This window comes from Sarcophilus harrisii, chromosome 4 (assembly GCF_902635505.1).
Source record: "Sarcophilus harrisii chromosome 4, mSarHar1.11, whole genome shotgun sequence".
NCBI lineage: Eukaryota > Metazoa > Chordata > Mammalia > Dasyuromorphia > Dasyuridae > Sarcophilus > Sarcophilus harrisii.
This window is the reverse complement of record NC_045429.1, coordinates 433,422,163-433,445,716: the sequence shown is the minus strand read 5'-3', so window position 1 is coordinate 433,445,716 and position 23,554 is coordinate 433,422,163. Positions and strand designations below refer to the sequence as shown.

The window sequence follows — 23,554 nt, the reverse complement described above, 5'->3', positions numbered from 1 at the left end:
TTCTCTCTCTTTCCCCTGTTCCCATGGGTCTTTTTTTCTCTGTCTCTCTCCCCTCTCTTTTCTTTTTCTTCTCTCTCTTTCCCCTGTTCCCATGGGTCTTTTTTTCTCTGTCTCTCTCCCCTCTCTTTTCTCTTTCCCCTCTTTCTCTCTTTACTCTATTTCTCTTTTCCCAAGGGTTTCTTTTCTCTGTCTCTCTTTCTCTGTTTCTGTATGTGTGTCTCTTTCTCCTTTTTTCCTTTCCCCCCTTTTCTCTCCTTTTTCTGTGTTTCTCTTTTCTCTGTCTCTGTCCTTATCTCTCTCTCTGTCTCTTTCTGTCTGTGTGTATCACTATCTCTGTCTCTGTTTCTTCTCCACCCTCTCCTTTATCCTGCCTCTTCTCTCACCCCTCTCCTTTCATAATCATAATTTTGAGCCTAAGAGAAGCTGACTTCACATCAAGGCTGATTCCATTAGGGCCACTCCCCAGTACCATCGTTTCTCAGTTAAGAACAAATGAGCTCAAACCTAATGGCTGAAGCAGGGAGGAATAAAGGCATTTCCATGCGCTATAATTGTTTCAAAAGGCCTACAGGGAGCTCTGAGACTGCTGCCCTCTGTGGCCACAACCTAGCTGGTGTTTTGCCCAGAGCAGTCGTTGGTCTATAGTATCTTTGATACCCAGATTATCATTAGCTTTCAAACACATTCTGTTTAGGAGTCAGACCAAAATTTCCCATCCCTCCTTTTCTCTCCCTCAGCTGGCCAATCTACAGCTGGCCATCAAATTCAAGGCTTCATTTTATAGAAGAGAAAGCTGAGGCTGATGACAGTATTCCTTGTTCATGGTCACCAAGGTAAGTGAGTAGATCAGAAGCAAGATTTGAACCCCGGACCTCAGACTCTAAGAATCCAGCACATCACACTGCCTCTTGTACTCTAAGTTCTCACTTGCCTACTGGCCAGGTTTCTGCCCAGTCCACAGGGTGGCGAGACTCTGGAAAAACTGATAGTGAGACACAGGGAGAGAGCAATCATCCAAATATATGTTCTCTTACCTCATATGGGCCCTCTCTGCTTCAAGGCAATCCTTATGCTCTTTCCTGCCACTCCCTTCAGGGTGTGTTCTGAACCTTCTCTTCATTTCTCAACCTACAGCACCCCAACTTTCTGGCTTCTTAGCAGAAGCCCTTACCTCCTATGTCTCTGGAAAAACCGAGACTATCCATCATCTCCTCAACTCTACAACTGAAACCACTCCAAAATCATCCCTCTCTCCAGACTTCTGTCATCAGCCTCAGTTTTCTTCTCTGTAAAATGAAATCTTGAATTACATGGTCCTGAGGTCCCTTCCAGCTGTTAATTTATGTGGGCCACTATTTGATCCTTCAGTGATCCCCTTTCTCCTTCTAATTTTCAATCTCTCCTTATCTGCTGGCCCTTTCATTGCTGCATACAAATCTGCCCAAATCTCTGCAAGAAAAGCCCTTTCCTTTGATCCTACCACCTCCTCAAATTATTTCATCCAATACCTCTCCTCCCTTTCACAGCCAAACAGAAAGCTGCTACCATCATTTCCTCCAGCTCTCTCACCTCCCACTAGTTCTATAGAATCTAGCTTCAGTAGCCTCTCCAAGGTGACCAACGGTCTTTCAAACATCAGATCCGATGTCCTTTTTCATTTTTATAGTCTTCTTGAGTGTTCTCCAACATGGAATGTTGAGGAGCACCCCCTCTTCCTCAACACTCTCTCCTCCCTCTCCTTTGTAAAACTGCTCTAGTCTGCTTCTCCTTCTACCTACCATATGGACAATTCTGCTTCTTTCTCAGATTATTATCTATAACATGTATCCAACTGTGAGTGTCCAGCATGGCTCTGTTCTGGGCCCCTTTCCCTAAAATCTCTTGGGGCTCTCATGGATGGGTTCAGGTATCACCTTTATGAGGACCACTCCTAGATCTACATATCTAAGCCAAATCTTTCTCCTGAACTCTGGTGCCATGCCGCCATATTGGATCTCTCCAATTTGCTGGTCAGTATCTCTAAAACAGAACTCAGAATCATTCCCTCAAACTCTCCTCTTTTCCAAAGTCACCCAGGTTCAAAATCTCAGTCATTGTTGACTTTTCACTCTCTCTCTCCTGCCCTTCCATGTTCAATGAATTGCCAGATCTATTTTTCATCCCCATATTTCTGGAGTCTATCTCCTCCTTTCCATTCCCAAGGCCAACCTACTTTGGCCCATCATCCCTTGCTGGGGACTATGACAACTGCCTCCTAATTGGTCTCCTTGCCTCCTCTTCCTTTCTCCTCCATCAATTCTGCCTCTCCTGGACATCAGCAATCCTCTATGAATTTCAGTTCCCTAAACTGTAAAAATAACAGGATATTTGGAGAGGGTGGGTAATTTGCCTGGGAGCACCCAGCCAGTGTGAGTCAGTCAGGACTTGAACCCAAATCCTTTTGGGACTAATATTTCACTCCTGTTATCTGCATGATTATTTCTGTAAAAACTGAATTTCTAGCTTTATCTGACCACCTTCTGCCACCCACCTATTTATTTAATTATCTTTTAGTCCAGTGTTACTGTTCATGACTCGATTTGGGATATTCTTGGCAGAGATAGTGGAGTGATTTGCCATTTCCTTCTCTAGTTCATTTTACAGATGAGGAAACTAAGGAAAACAGGGTGAAGTGAAAGTTCACACAGCTTGCCCATGTCTGAGATTGAATTTGAACTCAGACCTTCCTGCCTCCAGGCCCAGGACTCTATCCACTTCATCCCCTAGTTGTCATCCACCTGGTTCTGGCCATCTCCTTTCCTTTCTTCTGTAAAGAAGCAAAGGGTAAAACAGAGGCAAAGAATAAATGCTCACTAGGGCAAAGCCTTTATTTTCTGAATCTTTCTTCTGTAAAATGAGAATAATAACATTAGCATTTCCTACTTCACAGAGTGTGCTGAGGAAGGGGCTCCCCAAAATTGCCCTCAACATGGAAATGTGAGTTCAATCAATCAATCAACAAACATTTATTAAGTGTTTACTGAATACTTGATACGATGATAGGTCCCATGGCTAGAGAAAAAGTGGGAGGACTTTACATTCTGATAGGGGCAAGCATCATGTTAACAGGGGTATAGAGTATCCCACCCCCTCAATCCCCTTTCCCCTCCAGTAATTCCCAGTGATTTCGTGAGAGGGATGGTCTCCTGACTAGGGCAATTAGGAAAGGCTTTTTTAAAGAGGTGAGTTTTGATGGGGGCAAGGGGTTCTAGGATTCAAGAAGGGGGGAGGAAAAACACTTGAGGCAGGGGGAATGCGTTTTGCAGGGGCATGGAGGGAGGTGGAAGATGACATGTTTTGTATGGGGACCAGCAATTCTCCTGTTTGGCTAGAGAACAGATTTTGAGAGTGGGACTAAAGCTACAATTAGAATGGGAAAGTAGTCTGGTATCAGAGCAGAGGGTCTTAAAAGGCAAACGAGGAATCTTTTTTTTTTTAAATAATTATAACTTTTTATTGACAGAACCCATGCCTGGGTAATTGTTTACAACATTATCCCTTGCACTCACTTCTGTTCCGATTTTTCCCCTCCCTCCCTCCCTCCATCCCCTCCCCCAGATGGCAAGCAGTCCTATGAGGAATCTTTTTTTAACAGAGGCAATGGGAAATGGCCTGACTTCTTAATATTAACGTAAGGCAAACACCATTAGGAGGGTAAATTGCCCACCTTTTTCGTTTTGTTTTTTTTTTTTTTAAGATGGCCAGCAAAGGAGCTAAACAGAGCATTATTGTTATTATTATTATTTTGGCATTATGCGCATCGATGGGTCTGAATAATAGAGAGTTGGGTGTGTTTTGTCGTCTTTTTTCCCTCCTTTATAACTTCTGAGTCAGGGAGACTTTGGATCAAAGTCCTGCCCGACAGTGACGGGCAATCGTACTGACACCATGGCTAAGTCCCTTAACGTCTCGGTGGCTCCAAACAAGTCGCTTTAGAAAGACTGTACCTAATGGAGCAGGTGCTGGTCCACACTAGTGGGGGGAATGTCCTCACCGGGAATTCCTTGCACAAATGTAATCAGAACCGGACTCTTCCCTTCCTCCGCCTTCAAAAAAAAGCTAAAATCCGAAGATTATAAACACTGGTCAAACCAGGAGGATCTTGGCGATCCTCCGCATTTTATCACACAGCAAGAAGCCGAGGCTCGGAGGGCGCGACGTGCCTTGCCTGAGGCAGCAGGGCCCGAGCAGGGTTGGGGGAGAAAGCCCCAGTCTCCTGCCCGCGCGTCTTCCTGCCTCTCCGGCCTCGGTAGGAATTCTGCAGATGCAGGTAGCGGCCAGCAGCCCAAGGCGTGGTTTCCTCCGCAGAGCGAAGGCGCATTTACTGGGAACTGCGGGCGCGCAGGAAAAGGGGATCTGCGGAGGACTCGCCCGACTGACAGGTACAGAAGGGGGTGGGGCGGAGGAGGGGCCGACAATTAACTTTCCAGGGCCGTTCTCCGGCTCGGGCCCCTGGGCGGGATCCCGGCCCCGAGCTCCCCGCTCGGGGCGATCTCCCGGCCGCCAGGCCCCGCCTCTGTTCCGCAGGCAGCCTGCCCCGGCTCCGCAGCCACCTGCTGGCCTCCCTCGGCCCCCCTGGGTGGCCTGCTCGCCTTACCTGGGCCAGCCCGCCCACCTGAGCCCCGCCCCGTCCGGCTCCCGGCTCCCGGCGCTCGGCTCCTCGCGGCTCGCTCTGGGGCCTCCCTCCCGGGAGCGTTCGGAGGCCACGCCCCTTTCGAATCCCAACCCCCCAGCGCCCTGTGATGTCACAGAAGCTTTGATACAAAGAAACCTTCGGCCCACGCGGGTCGCCCCGGCAACCGGGGAGGGTGGGGGCGGGGCTGGGGCCGTCGCCGCCTTCAACTGTTGCGGAAAGGACTGGTAAGAGTAGAAGGGGGAGGAGGAGCGGGAGAAGGGAGAAGCCGGGGGAGATTGTTCCAGGCTGGACGCGCGGCATCCTTCTCCTCCTCCTGGCACTGCCGAGGCTGACTCCTGCCTCCGGGGCTGCGGAATGCGCTCGCCTCCAGCTCCTCCGAGCCAGGTAAGGCGGCCCGCCCCTCACAGGGGGGCTACACCTGGGCCGGCCCGGGGCCCCCGAAGTTCCCGGTGGGCTTGCAACTTCTCCCGCAGTCTGGCGTCGCCGGGAGCCCGCCCCTGGCCGCAGAGAAGCTGCTTCCCTCGCTCTCTGGCCCCGGCCTGGGTAGCTGCTCTGGGGGAGCCGGGGGCACGGCCCGGCCGGAGCCGGCCTGCGGTCAGGTTACCTGAGTCTCTCTAGGTGCTGGCGCAGGACTTGCCCAGAGCCCGCCCGGGCTGGGCCAGACTGGTCTGTTCCCACCGTAGCCCTGCTGGAGCCCTGTCGAGAGGTGCTGCCCCAGTCTCGTGCGGGGCAGCACTAGGGAAGAGGTACCCCTGTAGCCCGCAGGGCCAGGCCGTGGCCATGCGGCGATTAGAGCCCGGGGGCTCGGGGTGTGTGTGACTGGGAGAGAGAAGGGGAATCTCTATTAAGGAGAAAAAACAGCTAGAGGGAGTACTCTTAGAACACCCCCAACCCGCTCTGAAGAGCCTCCTAAGTGTCCGTGTCCTTGAAAAAAGGCACGTTTTTCCTGTGAGTACGTGGAGAGTTCGTTTGCAGTGACCCGCCTTCTTTCACCTCAGACAACACAGACCCTACTGTCTGCGAGGAGAAAACCTTCTCTTAATCCTGGGGAAGGCGGCCCCTCGCCCTCCTTAACGTCTAAGCCCCCTTCTGCTCTCCCCTCCCCCCTTCACCTGCGTGGTATCTTGCCCTGGACCATGTTAAAGAGCAACCGCTTAATGAAATGCTGGTTAGTTGATAGATATATGATTATGAATTCATCAGGACTGTTAGTTCTGCCCCAAATCGCAGCTTTGCTATGTGTCCAACAGTAATTCATTTTAATTTCTGCCTCTTTCTAGTATTGAATGCCTACTGTGTTGGAGGCACTGTGCAGTATGTTGGAGACGATTTATTTTGTTTGTTTTGGGGGCAGAACCCGCGATTTCGTTGGTATAGAGAACGAAGGTGATTGGTTGCTATTCTGTCATGGGAAATTAAATAACACGGTCAGTCATATAATCTTGTATGTCTCAAGAGGTGAGACTGGAACCCTGGGCTTCCTGGCTCCCGTAACTGGCTCCATTTTGTCCATTCCTATCGTGCCGGACAGGCCAAACAGTCCTTTCACCCTAGGAGTTTGCAGCCCTGGGGAGGGGGAGGGAACGAAGGTAATGACATCTCTATAGAAACACACCGTATGGAATTTGGGAAGGAGGGGCCCCAACACTTAGAGAGATGAGTAAAGTCTCCTCGAAAATATAAATGAGGAGAGAGCCCTGGGCAAAGGCATCTATGTTTTCTCTGGTCGATTAAATATGTCTTCTGGGAACCTTGAAACTGACAGTTTTCCTGTGGCAACATCCAGCTTCTCATAGTTTCCACAGAAGTGATCTTGCAGTGACCAGAAAGGAAAGGAGAGAATGGATTGTCCCGTAATAGGCTTCCAAGGTCCAGTGATACATTTTTGTTCCAGTCACTGGATGTTTCTGGTCAGATTGTCTTGGGTGCAGATTGAGTATCAGCAGAGGTCCTGGCCAGCTTCTTGGAGTCTGACCTTGAGCTGTCTCTGCCCAGCCACTGGGAAATGTTTTGTTGTAAAGCTCAAAGTAAGATGTTGTAGATAAAAATGCAAAAACATATTATAATTTAAAGAGATAGGTAAACACAAAATGCTGTTAATACTCACAAGAATGCCTCATTCTTTAGATAGCAGCTATGTATGATCCTGGGCAAGTGACTCTTAGCCCCATTCCCCCATCTGTAAAATGGGCCTAAAAATGCTTTTACTATCCGTTTCCATATGTTGTTGACAGAAGAGTTCCCTTTTTAGAGAAATGAGTTGTTGTCTGGAGAGTATTTTGAAGTATTAAAGCAGTGTGAGTTGTTAACTAACACTTGGTGAAGTGGTTGTGAGGGTCTGAGCAGCTCACCAGTAGACAGCCCCTATCCCTGTGCTTCTGATCTGGGTTGCCCACCCCTGCTGATCAAAATTATCTTCTCCAAGTTGTTTAACATTAATATCTTAATTTTCCATCGAAAAGAGAGCATCAGCTTGGCTTCAATTCAGTGATGAGATAACTTGGGTGACAGGCATTAGGAACAAATTTCCAATGTGGTCCCAGTTAAATCCTAATATTTATTAAGTACCTACCATGTGCTCAGTAAACAAGTACCTACTATGTGCTCAATAAATAAGCACCTACCATGTGCCTTGAACTGGGAAATTAGACATCTGGCCAGATCACAAGATTTAACACTGAAAAGATCTTAGAGGCCAGCTAGTACAGAGAGGAAACTGAGACCCAGAGGGGTATGTGTGTGTTTGTTTGGACTCTTCCCTGCCATTGGCTAATCTGTGTGTGGTATAAAACATTGGAATTTTTCTGGAAGAAAATCTCTCGGTCCCTTGCACTTCCCTGTTCTTATTTCTTCTGCATGTCTTTGTCCCCACCATGTGTTTACTTGGATCCTCAAAGACCTGTGGCCTCTGGCTCTCTTATTTTCCCATAGTCCTTAATCATTACAGAGACCAAAGTTGACCTGGGGGCCAGGGCCTCAGGTCAGATCACAGGCTCCAGTTTTTTTGTGGTTATCTAGAGATTTGTCCTCTCCTCTGGAGAGAAGCAGGTGATTGACTGCTGGTCTTGGTTCTTTCCCTGTCAGGCTGTCTGAACTGTGAGTTCTGTCTCCTAATTAGAACAAGGGTTGTGAGAAACTGATGCTCCTTCAACTCAAAGACACGTATATTTTGACAACTGCATTTTAATATAACTGGTTTCCTTTATAATCCTGTGCATTGTTTGTTATACATTGAAAAACATGATGCTGAGCAAGGGCTGTAACATTGACCAGACCATCAGTGCCACCCAGAAGGTGATGAATCCCTATTGGAGGGTATCTCTGATTATCACAAAGGATAATGGCAACATTCTAGAAAACTCTCAAAAATAGAATTGTTAGTTCGTTCCACCTGGGAACGTGCACAGCATTTAAAGGAATAGGTGAAGGTGGAGTGGGAGAGCTGACAGTTTCATCAGGGAAATGAAATAGCAGACAAGTTGCTCTCTCCCTCAAAGCTGGGACTCTCACCTCAGCTTCTAGACAATCTAGGAAAGTCAGTGGGCAAAACAGTGGCTGTGAGAGCCTGCCTCCCAGGAGCCTGCTGTACCTACGGTGTTACAAGTCACGGCAGCTTGGATCAGGGTTGTTGAGAGACCTACTTGGATACCACTCCCGAGTATAACCAAGTCACGTAACAGCTCTTGACCTCATTCCTCATCTGTAAGTCAAGGGGGCCACAGGAGATGATTTTCAACTTTCCTTTTATCTTTCTGAGCTTCTGTAACATGTACAGGTGAAATAATTATGTGAGAGAACTTAGAGTTTTGCTTAGGGCTTCCTACATCTATCACTATAGGTTTTAGGGTGGGGTTTTTTGGGGGGGAGGATGATATAAATATGTATTGTAATTATGTAAAATTAAATAAAATTACTATGTCAATATTTTATTTCTATTTAATATGTATATAGATATGTAAATATGTGTCTATTGATATATTTCTATATATGCATCTATATCTAAATGTTGATATATTTCTATGTCATATATCTGTATCTGTCTATTAACATATTTATATAGATATATATTTGAATATTAATATTTTCTGTCTATATAAACATCTGTCTATGGATATATTTCTTTATATAGATATCTATATCTGAATATTGATATATTTCTATGTCTATATAGATCTCTGTATCTGTCTTTTGATAAATTTCTCTAGATATCTATATCTGTATATTAACATATCTCTGCATCTATATAGATATCTGTATCTATTGATATAATTTTATATCTATAGACATCTGTCTATATTTGGATATATTTCTATATATAAATGTCTATGTCTATATCTATATAGATATATATTTATATCTGTTTATTGATATTTCTCTTTGTAGATATCTATATCTGTCTTGATATATTTCTTCATCTATATAGGTATCTGTTGATTAATATATTTTTATATGTAGATATCTATATCTAGTGATACATTTCTGTATCTACATAGATATTTATATCTGTCTATTGACGTATTTCTAAATCTACATAGATATCTGTCTTTTGATATATTTTATATATATATATATCTATCTGTTGACATATTTCTGATATTTTCATAGATATTAGTATGTCTATTTATATATTTCCATAAGACATCTATTTCTGTTGGTACATTTTTATATCTGCATAGATGTCTATATCTGTCTGTTGATATATTTCTCTATGTATCTCCAAAAGCCTTAATAAATTAAAACTGCATTGACTTTGGAACAGCTTATCTCCCCTATTTTTCTATGAGTGTGTCATTTCTCCCCATTAGAACATAATCTCTTGAAGGGAAGAGGGACACTCTCATTTTTTTCCTCCTTTGTATTCCCAGCCCCTGGCACACAGTGATGCTTAATAAATTTGTGAGATGGGATTGTTTCATTGTTTGGGCTTATATCCCTAGCATGGCACAGTGTGCTTGGAACATAGCAGGAACTTGCTGATAAAGTATTTGTTGACTGATTGATGATTGAGTTGATTTGGGGTCTAGCAAGAATATTGGACTATATGAGAAATATGGAGAAGAAGAATGTGTTCCATTCTCCTGTATAGCAAAAGTGGAAAATATAAGTGAGTTTTGTTCATGGTTTAGTCACTAAAATGAATGAGTGAATGGATGAACCAATAAATAATAAATAAATGAAAATATCTGAAGCTCTCTTAGGGAATGAAAGCTGTTAGGTATTGCCCCCCACCCCCAGATGCAGTGGGCAAAGTGGATAGAGAGCCTGATTCAAAAAGACCTCCACCTAGTTTGTATAGAGGAGAGGACACACATACATCCTATTGGAATGTTTTTCAGAGCTGGATGTTGGCTTCCTGTGATGAGTCTGTTATAGAGGAAAAGTTCTCAGGGTTCCTGGTTATACATTCTCTCTTTCTCTATAATGTATTCCCTCTTCATTTGAATTCTTAGTTTCCTTAGAAGCCCAAATCCCTCACTGTCACCTACATGAGGCTTTTTTTGCTCCTGATACCTGGTCCTCCCCATCCCAAATTGCCTTGTATTAATATACTTATATCTGTATAAATTATCTGTTCTGAGGGAATATAATCTCTAACTGAGAAAGATAAATGCTTGTGGATCAATTGATCTAGGTTCACCCTTTTGGCTGATTTTAATCAATTTAATGGTCATCAGAGTTGACTAAACATTTTCCTTTCCAACCATTAGATGTTTTAAAAGAGTTCTTATCATTGTTTGTGTCCTGAATCCCTTCTGGAGATCTGCTGAAATCTTTGGGCCCCCTTTTCAGAGTAGTGTGCTTATAGTCATAAAATAATTACATAGAAGTACAAAGGAAACCAACTCTACTGAAATATATGATCCTTATTAATATTCTGGAACCCCAGGTTAATGATCTTTGTTTATGATGATATTAATAATTTCCATTTAGAGTTTTTTTTTCTTTGATCCATCTCTTAGCACAATGCCTTGCATGTAGTAGGCACTTAATAAATGCCTACTACTAGATCCTCATAACATAAATGCCTTGCATACACTGTTGTATAGATGATGCTGTATAGGTGGTGTGCCCAGAGAAGCCAAGTGAATTATGATAATCATGGATATTTCCATAGTATGATGGAGTTTGCAAAGTACTTTGCACATTCAGGCTTCATCACATCCTGCTAGGATTGTAACATCCTACACTTGAGGAAATCAGGGCTCAAAGAGGTCAGTCAACAAGCATTGATTAAATGCCTACTGTTACTATTTGTGCTAAGTGTTGGGGATACAAAGTAAGGCAGAAACAGAGTCCCTGCCCCCAAGGAGCTCCCATTCTAATGGGGAAGAATACTGTAAATAGCCAGATATGTACAAAATAGTTACAGTATCTCTAGGAGCAGTTAGGAAATATCCAAGATGGTAGGATTTGAACTCATCTCCCGGTGACTCCCAGATCTTGGCAGAGCTGTGACAAGCTATTCCAAGCCTTCTCTCCCTGTCGTGATACTCCATCCTCTGTGTTCCTCCTTTTGTTAAGACCTCATGACTAATTCAGCCTAATTGAGCAGACATATTTAATTAGAGCCCTTCCCTTGTCAGTTGACACCTGTAGCACAGGAGGAGTCTTTTTCTTTTCTTTCTCTTTCTCCCACCCCCCAGAAATGGTAGGAGGAAGGACCCAGCAATGGAGGGAGATGATAGAATATCATAGGAGAGCGTTGCCATTTTTTCTGCAATCAGATAAGAAGCCTTTGTCTCCTAGCTCTGGCCCATATCACACTGGGTAGTAGGGAGTAAATTTAAATGCAACAAATATAGATTAAGGGTTTATTATACTGTGAGGCCTTTGAGATTGAAGGCTAGCTGTGTGCAAGGTCCTAGAGAGATTAAATAAGATTTAATAAACTGTGGGCAAAGGTGTGTGGGCTACAGAAGTCAAAAAAAGAAACTTTTTTCTTGGCTTGGAAATCCCCCCCCCCCCAAATGCTTATATTCTTCTGCTTGGGGAAACAACTAGGAGAATCTGGGCAGCCTTTACAGAGAGGATGATGCTCAAGCTGAACTTTGAAGAAAGAGGAGAATTCTGGGATGAAGATGAATTAATCCAGTCCAGTGGGAAGGATGGAGTGAGTACTCAGGGCAGACTGGAAGAAGCCTCAACTGCAAGGAGTCCATCTATTAAATGCCTGCTGTTCCAAAGCATCATAATATGCAAGGGGAGGCACAAGGATAAAATCAAGGACAAATTAGGGCCTGAACTAAGATGATAGATTGGACAGGATTTAAAATTAACTAGTGAAGGCTTGGGGCAAAGGGATCAGGGGAATTTGATGGGCAGGGTACCAAAGGGAAAGTAATTGGGGCTTTACAGTAGGAGGAACTGGGTTCAGGTGCCACTGTTGATCTAATACTACCAATAGGATCTTGGGTATATTACTTTACCCTCACCACCACCTCTTTTTCAGAGCTAACAAGCTCTCACTGGTAAAAAAAAATAAAAATAAAAATAAAGGAGGCAAGCAGGACTAGAACAGGGGTTCTTAACTTTGGGAAGTCTAGGAATTTTTAAAAATTTGATTTTAATTAGTTAATTTCAGTAGAATGGGATGCTTTGTAATCCTCTGTATTTTATTCTTTTAAAAACATGATTCTGAGGACTTCACAACCAAGAATCCTTGAGCTAGATGGCCTCTGAGATCCATTTCATCTTTGGGCCTTTGACATAGCTCCAAACTTAAAGTAATAATCTCTGACAGCTATATAACAAGCATTTTAACTGTAAAGTGCTTTCAGATGCCTGAGAGATGACTTCTTTACCCATTTTATACATGAGAGTTATGCATGGGATGATGGAAGATCTTGATGTAGGCAAGAGGGGCTAACCTTGGTGAGTGGGAAGAGTTTTGTGAAGTACCTGATCTCATAAATTCTACTTCTTACCCTTTCTCCTTTTTCCTAAATATAAAATATTCTCCCAGTAGATTCCATCCTTTAGAATCTTGTTCTTACAAGAAAAATGATGTATTTTCTTTCTCTCAGACCTTGCCTAGCTCAGGTCAGGGTGTCTGCTGCCCCATGAAAGCTTGAGACCCATATCTTCTGCATAGACACTGTTTTGCCCAATTTTTTGAGTTACCACAAAGACTGGTATTTCTGAAAGCAGAATTTCCTGGCATAAAAATGTTTGCTTTTTAAAAGTCAGAATGTTACAAAGTGAGTGTGAGTTATCTCAATTGATTGTTTAAAAAAAAAAAAAAGATTATAAAGTGAACCTGGATTTCTCCTCTTCCCACCACATATATTCTTAGCAGCTGCCTGCCTAGTCCCATTTCTGCCTTAGAAATAATAACCTGCATAGCCCATTTTGGTAACAAAGAACTTTCCTGTCTGTCTCATTTAGGTTTTTTACCTGTGTTTTTACACTTATAATTTTGTGTTTTATTTTTTATTGATGCTGCTTCCTCTTCTCCCGCCCCAGCTATTAGTATTTTTCACTAATAAACCTCTTTCCTGTAAAAACTAAGTGTAATCAAGCAAAACAAATCGGGAGAGGTTCCTTCATCTTGAGTTCTGGTATGGATCAGGATTCCAAAATCCTTCCAATACTGTTTTCTTTTACATTGTTCCCATGTAAATTACTTAGACTACCACTAAATAAATCACTATGATCCAATCAAGGGGTACCCACTGTGTCATCCATCCTATGGAAGGTTCTTCTGTAAATATATATTTTTACATTTTTGAGATCTTTCTGTTTTTTATCTTCTTGGACTGTTACCTGTGAGTATTATAACTGGATCAGAGGGTATGTACAATTTGATGACTTTGAAGTGAGGTATAGTTCTAATTTTGTTTCCAGTATTTGGTAGACCAGTTCACAGCTCCACTAGTAGTGAATTAGCATGCTTATTTTCCTCCCATATTACCTTCCCAATGTTTAACATTGTCTTTTTTCATCATTTGTGTGAAGTGAAACCTCAGTTATTTCACCTTTCTCTTAATAATGATTTGGAGCATTTTAAAAAATATGGTTGTTAACAGTTTGCATTTTTTTTTTTTTGGAAAACTGCCTGTGAGAAACAGCTTTTGTTTGTATTGCATGTACATACACATACACAGAGATATAGATATTTCTCAGTATGTTTGAACAATATTAGTAAATGTGTTTTTATATGTCCATTTATATATATCTATAAATATATATTTATAAATATTTAGATGTAGATATAGCTATAAATACTTGATATAGATAAAGTGTATCTATAAATATATACACAACATATATATGTGTGTGTGTGTATATATATATATATATATATATATATATATACATTTCAGCTCTTAGAGCTTTAATCAAAAAAATTGTTGGAATTTTTTTTTTTTGCCTGTGAACTTCTACTATAATAATTCTAGCTGCATTGATTTTGTTTATGCAAAGGCTTTTTAATTTTATATGTTCAAAGGTGCCCTTTTTTTCTTTTATGATTGTGTTCTCCTTGGTTAGTTAAGAATAAATTCCCTAATCATGGGGATTCTTCACCTTCATATGTCCGGAGTCTCTTTTAGCAATCTAGTGAAGCCTACAAATTCTTTTTCAGAATAATGTTAAATATAAAACTTTAAAAATATGTAGAATTACAAAAGGAGCCAATTGTATTGGAAATCCATAAAAAGATTTAAAAAATTGAATGCACATTTTTTATTTCCTTCACAGGTTAATTGTACATTATTTTAAAGTCCGATTCTTGTGCAATAAAACAACTATATGAATATGTATACATATATTGTATTTAACATATACTTTAACATATTTAACATGCATTGGTCTACCTGCCATCTGGAGGAGGGAGTGGGGGGAAGCAGGGGAAAAATTGGAACGAAAGGTTTTGCAATTGTCAATGCTGAAAAATTATCCATGCATATATGTTATAAATAAAAAGCTGCAATAAAAAAAAAATTAAATGCATCAACACAATATACTAGGATTACAAAGAAACATTTTTTTTTTTTAAATCATAGATCTCTGGATAAAAAACTCCTGCTCTCTCATCTGTTGTGGAAAAGTCTTCCTTTTATTCTTTTATAAGTTGTGACTTTTAGGTCAAGTGTCCATTTGGAGCCGCTTATATTTCATGTATATTATATATTAGTCTGAATTGAATTTCTACCAAGCTGCTTTTCCAGTTTTCTGGATGGTCTTTCTGAGATGAGGAGACCTACTACTTGGTCTCAGGATTTATTGGACACTAAGCTGCTGTATTCAGTTGCTTACCAGTTGCTTTCTTAACTGACACTAATTAATTTTGATGATTACTGTGGCAAGGCCCAGCCTCCTTAATTCCTCCTTTATAAAAAGAATTTCTCCTGAGAGGAACCTTTTGTTCTTTCAGATTTTATTATCTTATCCAATTCCATAAATTAAGAGGCAGTTTGGTATGATAATAATAATAATAATAATAATAAATAACAACAATGACAATAGCATTTATAAAGACTTGTAAGATTTATAAAGCACTTTGCAGTAGATAAAAAGCCAGTCTCGAAACTAGGAAGAGCTAACTTCAGATTCTACCTCAGACACATACTAGTTGTGCTGGGTAAGTCACTTGATTTGTCAGTACTCTGGGAAGCTCTTTTTAAGAATTTTAAATTACAGAGGAGGTGCCAACTTGTATTGTAAGTGAAATTTCCTGACCTGGGAGTTCCCTTTGCCAGTCAAATTCTATGTTCAGTCACTCCCTCTTTTTTTTGGTAAAGAAAGTTTTATATTTTAAAAGATTGATTCCTAAAGATCTTTGGTATTTTGTAGCTGCTTTGAATGGAACTAAAACAAAACGAAACAAAATATCTTTTCTGGGTTTTGCTAGTAACCTGCAGACTCATTGCAAGGGCTTTATTTCTTATTCTGGTGCTTTACCAAAATGACTAATTGTTTCAATTTATGTTTTTGTTGAATCTCCAGGATTCTTTACCATATTTTCTCCAGATAGAAGTAATTTTTGCCTCCCATTTTCCTATATTTATTCCCTCAATTAATTTCTTTTGGCCTTATTGCTAGAACTTATCAGATTTTACTTGTAGATCTACTTGGGTGCGAGAGTGGAAGTTTCTGACTTGTTCATTTTCTGTTTCTGAAATTGGGTTGTTTTAAGTTCCCTCTTGTTCTATTAATCTGAAAACTGTTTTCATAAATACTCATTTAAGTTTTGAGTTTTGTTGGTGTGTAATGGCTAACAATTTCCTTTGATTTCTGCCTTCATCTGTTGTGAATTTCATTTGATTCTCATAAAAACCCAGTGAGAGGCTGAGCTATTAGAGCTGTAACCTCCTAATTGGTCTCCTTGGCCAAATTCTCTCCTCTACAGACCACCCTCAACTTCTCTAGTTGTATTCTTAAATGCATAGGACTGACCTGGCTACCCTCCCTTGCTCAGTAAATTTCAGTGACTTCCTCTTATTCTTAGGATCAAATACAAACCCCTTTGGCTCACAATCTGGTTCCAATCTCCGTTTCCAGACTTATTACAGACCCACCAGGCTGGCCCATTTGCCATACCCCCCATATGCAACATTTCATTTCTAGTCATTTTGTCCAGTACATCACTCATGTTGGAAATACAGTCCCTCTGCACCTCTGCTTCTGAATACTCCCAGATCCCTTCATGTTTACTTCAACCTTGGAAACTGAGGGTTTGCCCATGGGGTTGAGGAATGGCTGAACAAGTTGTGGCTTGTGATCGTGCTATAAGAAATGACAAGCAGGATATTTTCCGAAAAACTTCAGAAGACTTATATAAACTGATACAAAGTGAAGTGAACAGAGCCAGGAGACTATTGTGTGCAGTGGCAGAAACATTGTAATGATAATCAACTCAGTAAGCCAATGAACCAAAACAGTTCCAAAGATTTATGGTGAAAAATATTACGTACCTCCAGAGAGAGAACTGATGAACTCTGAAGGCAGATTGAAGCATACTTTATTTTTTTTCTCTTTTTTGAGGTGGTGAGGAGGGGTGCAATATGGCTAACATGGAAATGTTAGTCATGATTTCATTCAGTGAGTGTGGAAAGGATAAGAGAATTTAGGACTCAAAAAAAATTCAAAACAAAAATTTTGTTTGGGGATTCCCCTTTCTCTACAACCCAATGACATGAGATTCCTTGCTCTTTGTCCCACAAGACATTTAATTCTCTCTCAACTTTGATTATTTTCAGTGACTTCCCCATTCCTTAAATTCTCTCCTTTGGCTTTCAAGTCCCAGCTAAAGTCCCACTTTTTGCAATCTAGGCTTCCCTTTATCGAGTTCTGTTACATCTCTTATTTGTCCATCATGTCCAGCATATTGTCTCATACTAGAGTGGGATACCTTGGAGAGGCTGGAGCAGGCGATCTCCAGCTAAAGAACTAAGAGACTTTAAGTAGGCCACCTGATCTTTTATCTGCACAAGAGGGCTTAGACTAGATGACCTTTAACCAACCAATCTATTAAAGGTTTACTGTTTGTAAGTCTGCAGGGCATACAGAAAGGCCACAAACAGTTTTAGCCTGGGAGGAATTTACCTTGGGGAAAGATAACTTAGGAAAAAATATCCAGAAGAGATGGAAAGTAACTTCAGAGGGCAAGGGACTGGCAAGTTGTCTAGGGGGGGGAGGTAGTACCTTAGGAAAAGGCCTCCTGCCAAAGGTGATATTTGAACTGAGACTTCCCCTGATGAAGGTGATGTTTGTATTGGGTCTTGAAGGAAGATGGGATTTTTAAGAGGCTGAAACGCCTTGAAACCCCAGGTCACATGATCTTATTCCACTATCTCAGATCTGTGTTAGTGGAGGGGCATTTCCATTCTGGGAGTTCCCATACAACCCAGCCTTTTCTCTTTTCCTTTCCATACATCTGATAAGGTGAGTAGTTTTTTCAGGTGAAGGATCAGGCACAGGGAAGTCAGAGAATTTGTTTTGACTCAGGTTTAAAGCTAAGGTCCCCAGTTTCTATGCATAATTGGATACTACCTCCTCAAGTGTCAGCTTTTGCCTCGTGAGAATTCGATCTCCCCTTTTCTCACAGTTTTCTGAAAAGGTTTGAGACCTGCCATAGAAACTTATTAGCTGTGTGACCTTGGGGCAAATCACTTCACCGACTTTGCCTCAATTTCCTCATCTGTCAAATGACCTGGAAAAGAAAATGGCAAATCCTTTCAGTATCTTTGTCCAAAAAAAACCCAAATTCACATGGGGTCACAAAAAGTCAAACCTGATTGAGCAACTATTATTATCAATCATATGAGGATCATTTAAAGGAACTGGGAATATGTAATTTGAGAAAGAATAGATTCGGGGGAGGGGAGGTTTCTAAATTTATTATTTATTTTTAACATTTTATTGTAAATTATTGTTTTAAATTCTTTCTTTCTCTTCCAAACCTCCTCTAGCCCCTGAGAAAGCAAGCAAGATGATATGAATTATTGTGTGAAATCATGCAGAATATAGTGTAGGGATGGGGCTTGATAGCCATATTCACTCACTTGAAGAACTATCACATGGTGAGGATGCCAGGGTGGCAGGTAGACTTAAGGGTAGGAGAAACTTCTAGTAATTCAGGCTTCCACAAATTTCGGAGGAGAAGCTGATGGACCATTTAGTGAGCATCTCTAAGAGTAGGGATGCCCCTAGGGTTTGGGCTGGTCTCTGAGTGTGTGATCCTTCCAGCTGTGTGATCTTTCTAGGACTGATTTCTAGATGTAGGTGCTACAAACTCGGGTAGTGGTGGTTGTTTTGGTGGGGCAGTTGGGGTTAAGTGATTTGCTGAGGATCACACAGCTAGTAAAAGTCAGGTATCTGAGGCTGGACTTGAGTTTAGGTCCTCCTGACTCCAGGGCTTTATCCCTGCACCACTTAGCTGCTGCCCCTCCTTTTTTATTATTTAATAAATGTTGGCTAGATTGAACTAATTTCTACCCAGGCCTCGTGGCTGTGGAGCATGTGTGAAGCATCTCCTCAAGCCAGCTCTCCTCCAGCTCATTTGATTAGGTGAGGAGGGGGTATATTTGGTCTCAGGGCATTCAGCCAATGCCTGCCGTGACCAAAAGGCGTGGTCTCCGGGCTGATCTCGGCAGGATGGAGCTGCCAGCCTGGCTGCAGACTCACTAGCTCACTTATTAAGCTCACCTGATGCTTTTGGATAGTGCAGCTCTCCAGCATAAGCTTCTGTCTGCATATGCTGACCAGATAAGAGATAGAGAACTGAGCTGTGGGTGCTGCTGCCATTCTAGTGTTTGGTAGCAAGGGATAGGGATCCTCAGCAGTCCCCTCCCCGGCCTCTCTCTCTCCCTTCCCCCAGTCTGGTCAGCCTGGTTGGCCAAGACTCTGCACCTTGGGATGATAACCCTTGGGTCTGACTTTCTTAAAAAATAACCATGATGTTGTGCAACCGACAAGCTTGTTACTGATTCAACCTGCTTTTTTCCTTTATAACCCAGTGGATTTTTTCCCAAGCAACAAAAGAATATTTTCTCTTGTGAATTAAAGTTACATAAAGGTTATCACAGATGTGTTCTCTCTGGAGAGAGAGGGGAAGCCAGAGGGAGAAGAAAGTGAGAAGAAGTGGATGATAAAAGAGATTGGGAGGTGGTTTTCTTTGGGGTAGGCTATCTTCTCTCTTGCTGCATTTAAAAAAAATTTTATTTTTATTGAAAAAAAACCTATTTCCTCCTTTTCTGTACGGGCACTGGTTCCTTTGACATCTGATGCTATTTCAGCCTCCTTGGAGTTCTCTCCCCCCTTCTTCAATGATTAAATGAGGGAGCTGGAATAGAAGGGCTTTGGGATCGCCCCCACCTTTGATCCCTCCAAGAGAAACATAAATCTTTAATGTTACAAGTAGGAATTCCATAGTCTACATCTGGGGGCAGAGGCCAGAGGCTGAGGTCATAGCCTGTCTGCCAGCAGCAATAAGATATTCTTTGCAAACAAGCATTCACAGCTTCTCCTCTAACTCCTAAAAACTTCAACTGGAAAGGTCCTCAGAGGCCACTTTATCTCACTTTACAGATGGGGAAACTGAGGCATGACTAGGGCAAGCACCATTTTATAGATGAGAGCATTGAGGCGCAGATTAAATTGACAATTAAACTGATTAGATTTAAATCACTAAATGACCCGGTTAAAGTCCTAGGGATTGTCAGTGGCAGGGCTCAGCTCTTTACACTGGTAAGAGATCACGATGCCTCTCATATGCATAGGAGGAAAGTGCTCAATCTGTGGGAGTGAATGAGGTGAGGCAACAAGGAGAAGAAAAGGTGGGAATGGCAGGGGAGGGGGCGGTAGGGAAAAATCCCCTTCTTTTAGACTTAAAAAAAAAATGAGTGTGCATTAGTATGTGAGTGTGTGTGTGTGTGTGTGTGTGTGTGTGTAAGAGAGAGAGAGACAGAAAAAGAGAGAAGACTGCCTCAGTCTCACTGGATGCAAACATTAGTGTCACAAGGAAGTGGCTGGTATGTTTTTCGAGCTGTCTAGGAGCCTGGGAATTAGTTGCAAAGTCAGTTCCCCAGGAGGGGGCCCAGGAGGTGTCATAGCATCAGGGCTAAATTTAAAGCTGCTTAGGGGCAGGGCAGCCTGGGAGGGGGGCACTGCCAGAGGTGTAAAGGGAGGCTTTGTTTCCCCAGGGAAAAAAAAGACTCTTTGGATTGGGAGGTGCAACCTCCCCCCCCCCCAAACACACACACACCCTTCACCCTCAGCCAGCATCACCAGCTGGGAAAGACAACTTCTGAGAGAACAAGGCTGCCAGGAATACAGGCTTTATTTCCCCTATTAAAATTCTCAAGCTTGGCTTGCTGGTTGCACACACCTGGGAGCAATCTGGAGCTCCCATCCTTCCTCTGCCCTCTGCCCTCCCTTCCTGTCTTCTTGCCCTCCCCCCTCTTTCTTCCCCTCTCCCCTTACTATCTGTCCTCTCTCTCCCCTTACTATCTGTCCTCCCTCTCCCCTTACTTTCTGTCCTCCCTCTCCCCTTACTTTCTGTCCTCCTTCTCTCCTTTCATCATCATCTCTTGGTCTTCCCAAGAGATGCCAGGTGAATTACCCATGGGAATTTTGAACTCCTTTTAGGACTGACAGGCAGTTTGGCTCAGGGCTCAATAACAGTAATGTTTTCAGACCTTGTGGTGAGTGGTCTGGATTCTTAAGAGAGAGGAAAACGGGGAGGGGGGGGGAGTATCAAGGAAATCACCAAGCATTTCTTAAGTACCCATTTTATATAGTAGATACACAAAGATCAAATTGCTCCTGCCTTCAAGGAGCTTACATTCTAGTATACACAGGTATATAAGAAATAAAGGTCAATTAAAGGTATATAGAAAAAAATATATAAGAAATAAAGGCCACCAGCAACCAGGAGGATCAGAAAGAAGGCTGTTAGAGAAGATGGTGTTTGAGCAGAGAGGATTTGTAGCAATGCGAAGGTGTGGAGGTGGGAGATGGGAATACTGAGTTACAGCAACAGTCAGGCCAGATTGGCTGGACCTGTATAGGATACTTGAAGGGGAGTCATAACTAACTCTAAGAGCTGAAACCTCCCGCATCACTTGGACCTGAATGGAAGTCTCCTCTCTAATATCTCCTCTCCAGTGATTATCCAGTCTCTACCTAAAGACCTCCAAGGATGGGAGCTGACTTCCTCCCAGTGCAGCTACCTACAGGGTTTCATTCATTCTTTGCAAAGGATGGCTCTTCACTATAGGAGTTATTGTGGTATAGCGGATTGGGCACTGAAGTCACAGGAATACCTGGATCCAAATCCTACCTGGGCTGGCAGGGCTCTTAATCTGCCTGTGCCTCAGTTTACTCTTCTCTAACACAAGGACCATTGTGACTCAATGGCCTCTGAGAATCTTCCTAGCTTTAACTCCTTCATCCTTTGCTTTAGGATCAGTCTTGTGGGCATCCTCCCATCCTGTCTTACTGAGTCATGTTCCTTTGTTCATCCCTATTGGGGTTCAAGGAAAAGGAAGCAATTAAAGATCACTCAGGTTTCTTGAATTCTTTTATACCCACTATGTTCATTCTTCCAGATCCCTCTTGATTTTCATTTTCAAGCATGTATTCATTAAGAGGGGAGAAGAAAAAAAGACAAAACAACTTTCTCTTTATCTTCCCCTTCCTCCTCTCTCAAGAGTATCAAGAAGTGGTCGAATGGATAAGGCATTAAACTTGGATCAGGAAGACCTGAATTCACATTCCGTTTTAGACATTAGCTGTGTGATCCTGGGCCTAGTCAGGTACTTAGTGGGTCTGTGCTCATGGTCAAGTTAATTCATTTCTCTGAGCCTCAGTTTCCTTAGCATCAAATAGGATTTGATGGTCTTAGAGACCCCCATCAAATCTTAATTCTGCTCCTAGGTGGCTGGAAATTCCAGCCAGCCTCAAACTACTGCAGTTGGATTGGGTCTGAACCTGCTAATGTGACTGAAGCAGAGTCATTAGCAGTTTGAGACAAATGCATCCTGTTATCCTGTTGGGGAACCAGAGATGGCTGAATAAGAAAGCTACTCTCTTATCCATAAACTTAGTGAATTATCCAAGTCTAAACCAGGGGTTCTAAACTCTTTGATATCCTGGACTCCTTTGTCAGCAGTCTGTGGAAGTCCATAATCCCTCGCTCACAATAAGGTTTTAAATGTGTAAAATAAAATACATCCTGGGGATTATTATACTTGCATTTTTTTTTAATGTAGCATTATGACTTGTACATGGGGAGGTTGTGGTTCAGTCATTTTTCAATTATGTCTAACTCTTCATGATCTCCTTTGGGGTTTTCTTGGCAAAAAATAACTTGTCATTTCCGTCTTCAGCTCATTTTACAGATGAGGAAACTGAGGTAAATGGGGGATAAGTGAATTGACCAGTCACACATCTAGTAAATGGGTAAGATGAGGCTTCCTGATTTCAGGCCCAACACTGTGCTGTCTATCCATCCATGAGGAACTGATGCTAAGCCTTTGAGGGATTTTTCCTAGGTTCCTCAGGTCAAGTGAAATGTGAACCTCTTACCCCTTGCTTCTTCCTTCCAGCCTGGGTGTTTTGTATCACAGGCACTGACCTAATAGAAGATTTAAAGCTAGAATGAACAAAACATCCATAGCCTAACCAAAACTATTGGCCCCTTTGTTCATCTTGTATCATCTGCTCTGTGACCTTCACCCATTAGCATGAGTGACCTCAGGCTAGTTTAGGGACTTGCAGGGAATGAGTATAATTTAACAAGAGATTAGGGACAATTCCAGAGTAGCTGCTTAGTTGAGCCCAGATTTCTCCTCCTTGAACTAAGAGGAGAATTTTTTTTTTTCATTTTCCACTTATTCTAGTGCAAGCAACTGTGTTAAATTGGTTGGGAAGATATCTCTCTCTGGCTCCCTTCTTCTTTTGGGTCAGTGTTCAGTTCTTTAGAAAATCTCTTTTATCACAGGCTCTTGGACCAGGGCCCAGAGATAAAAGTCCTTCCTTGTGCTTTGGTGCTCAACATCCCTGGTACAGAATTTGTAGGAAATCAAGCTCAAAAGAAATGGGACTATAGCAAGAAAGAATTGTAACATTAAAAGAAATTGAGTCTATTTTCTGGCATTGTATCTATCATGGATCAGAGAGAGCACAGTTGGAAAGTCGGAAGATTCTAATACTGCCTCTAACATTTACTGCCTTTGTGTTGGGTGGTGGTTTAGTCCTCTGGATCTGGGGCTCCTCTTTTTTTTTTTTTCACTTTTTACTTTCAAAATAGATGCATAATTTTCAACATTCACCCCTGCAAAACCTTGTGTTCCAAATTTTCCTCTCATTCCCCCACCCTATCCCCTAGATGGCAAGTAATCCGATATATGTTAAATATGTGCAGTTCTTCTATAC

General features: G+C 42.1%; 1 protein-coding gene across 2 annotated transcripts in view; it reads left to right on the top strand.

The window, feature by feature from the left end:
- RAB11FIP4 (RAB11 family interacting protein 4) overlaps positions 1–23,554 on the top strand; it is a 160,575-nt gene that overhangs the window by 103,347 nt on the left and 33,674 nt on the right. The window contains exon 1 of one of the 2 annotated variants that reach the window (XM_031967637.1): positions 4,901–5,059. The exons of the other annotated variant lie outside the window; for it this stretch is intronic. Within the exon in view, the coding sequence (XP_031823497.1) occupies positions 5,030–5,059 (30 nt within the window). The 5' untranslated portion in view covers positions 4,901–5,029. Of the gene's footprint in view, positions 1–4,900; positions 5,060–23,554 lie in introns of those variants that run through there. 2 annotated transcript variants of the gene reach the window in all.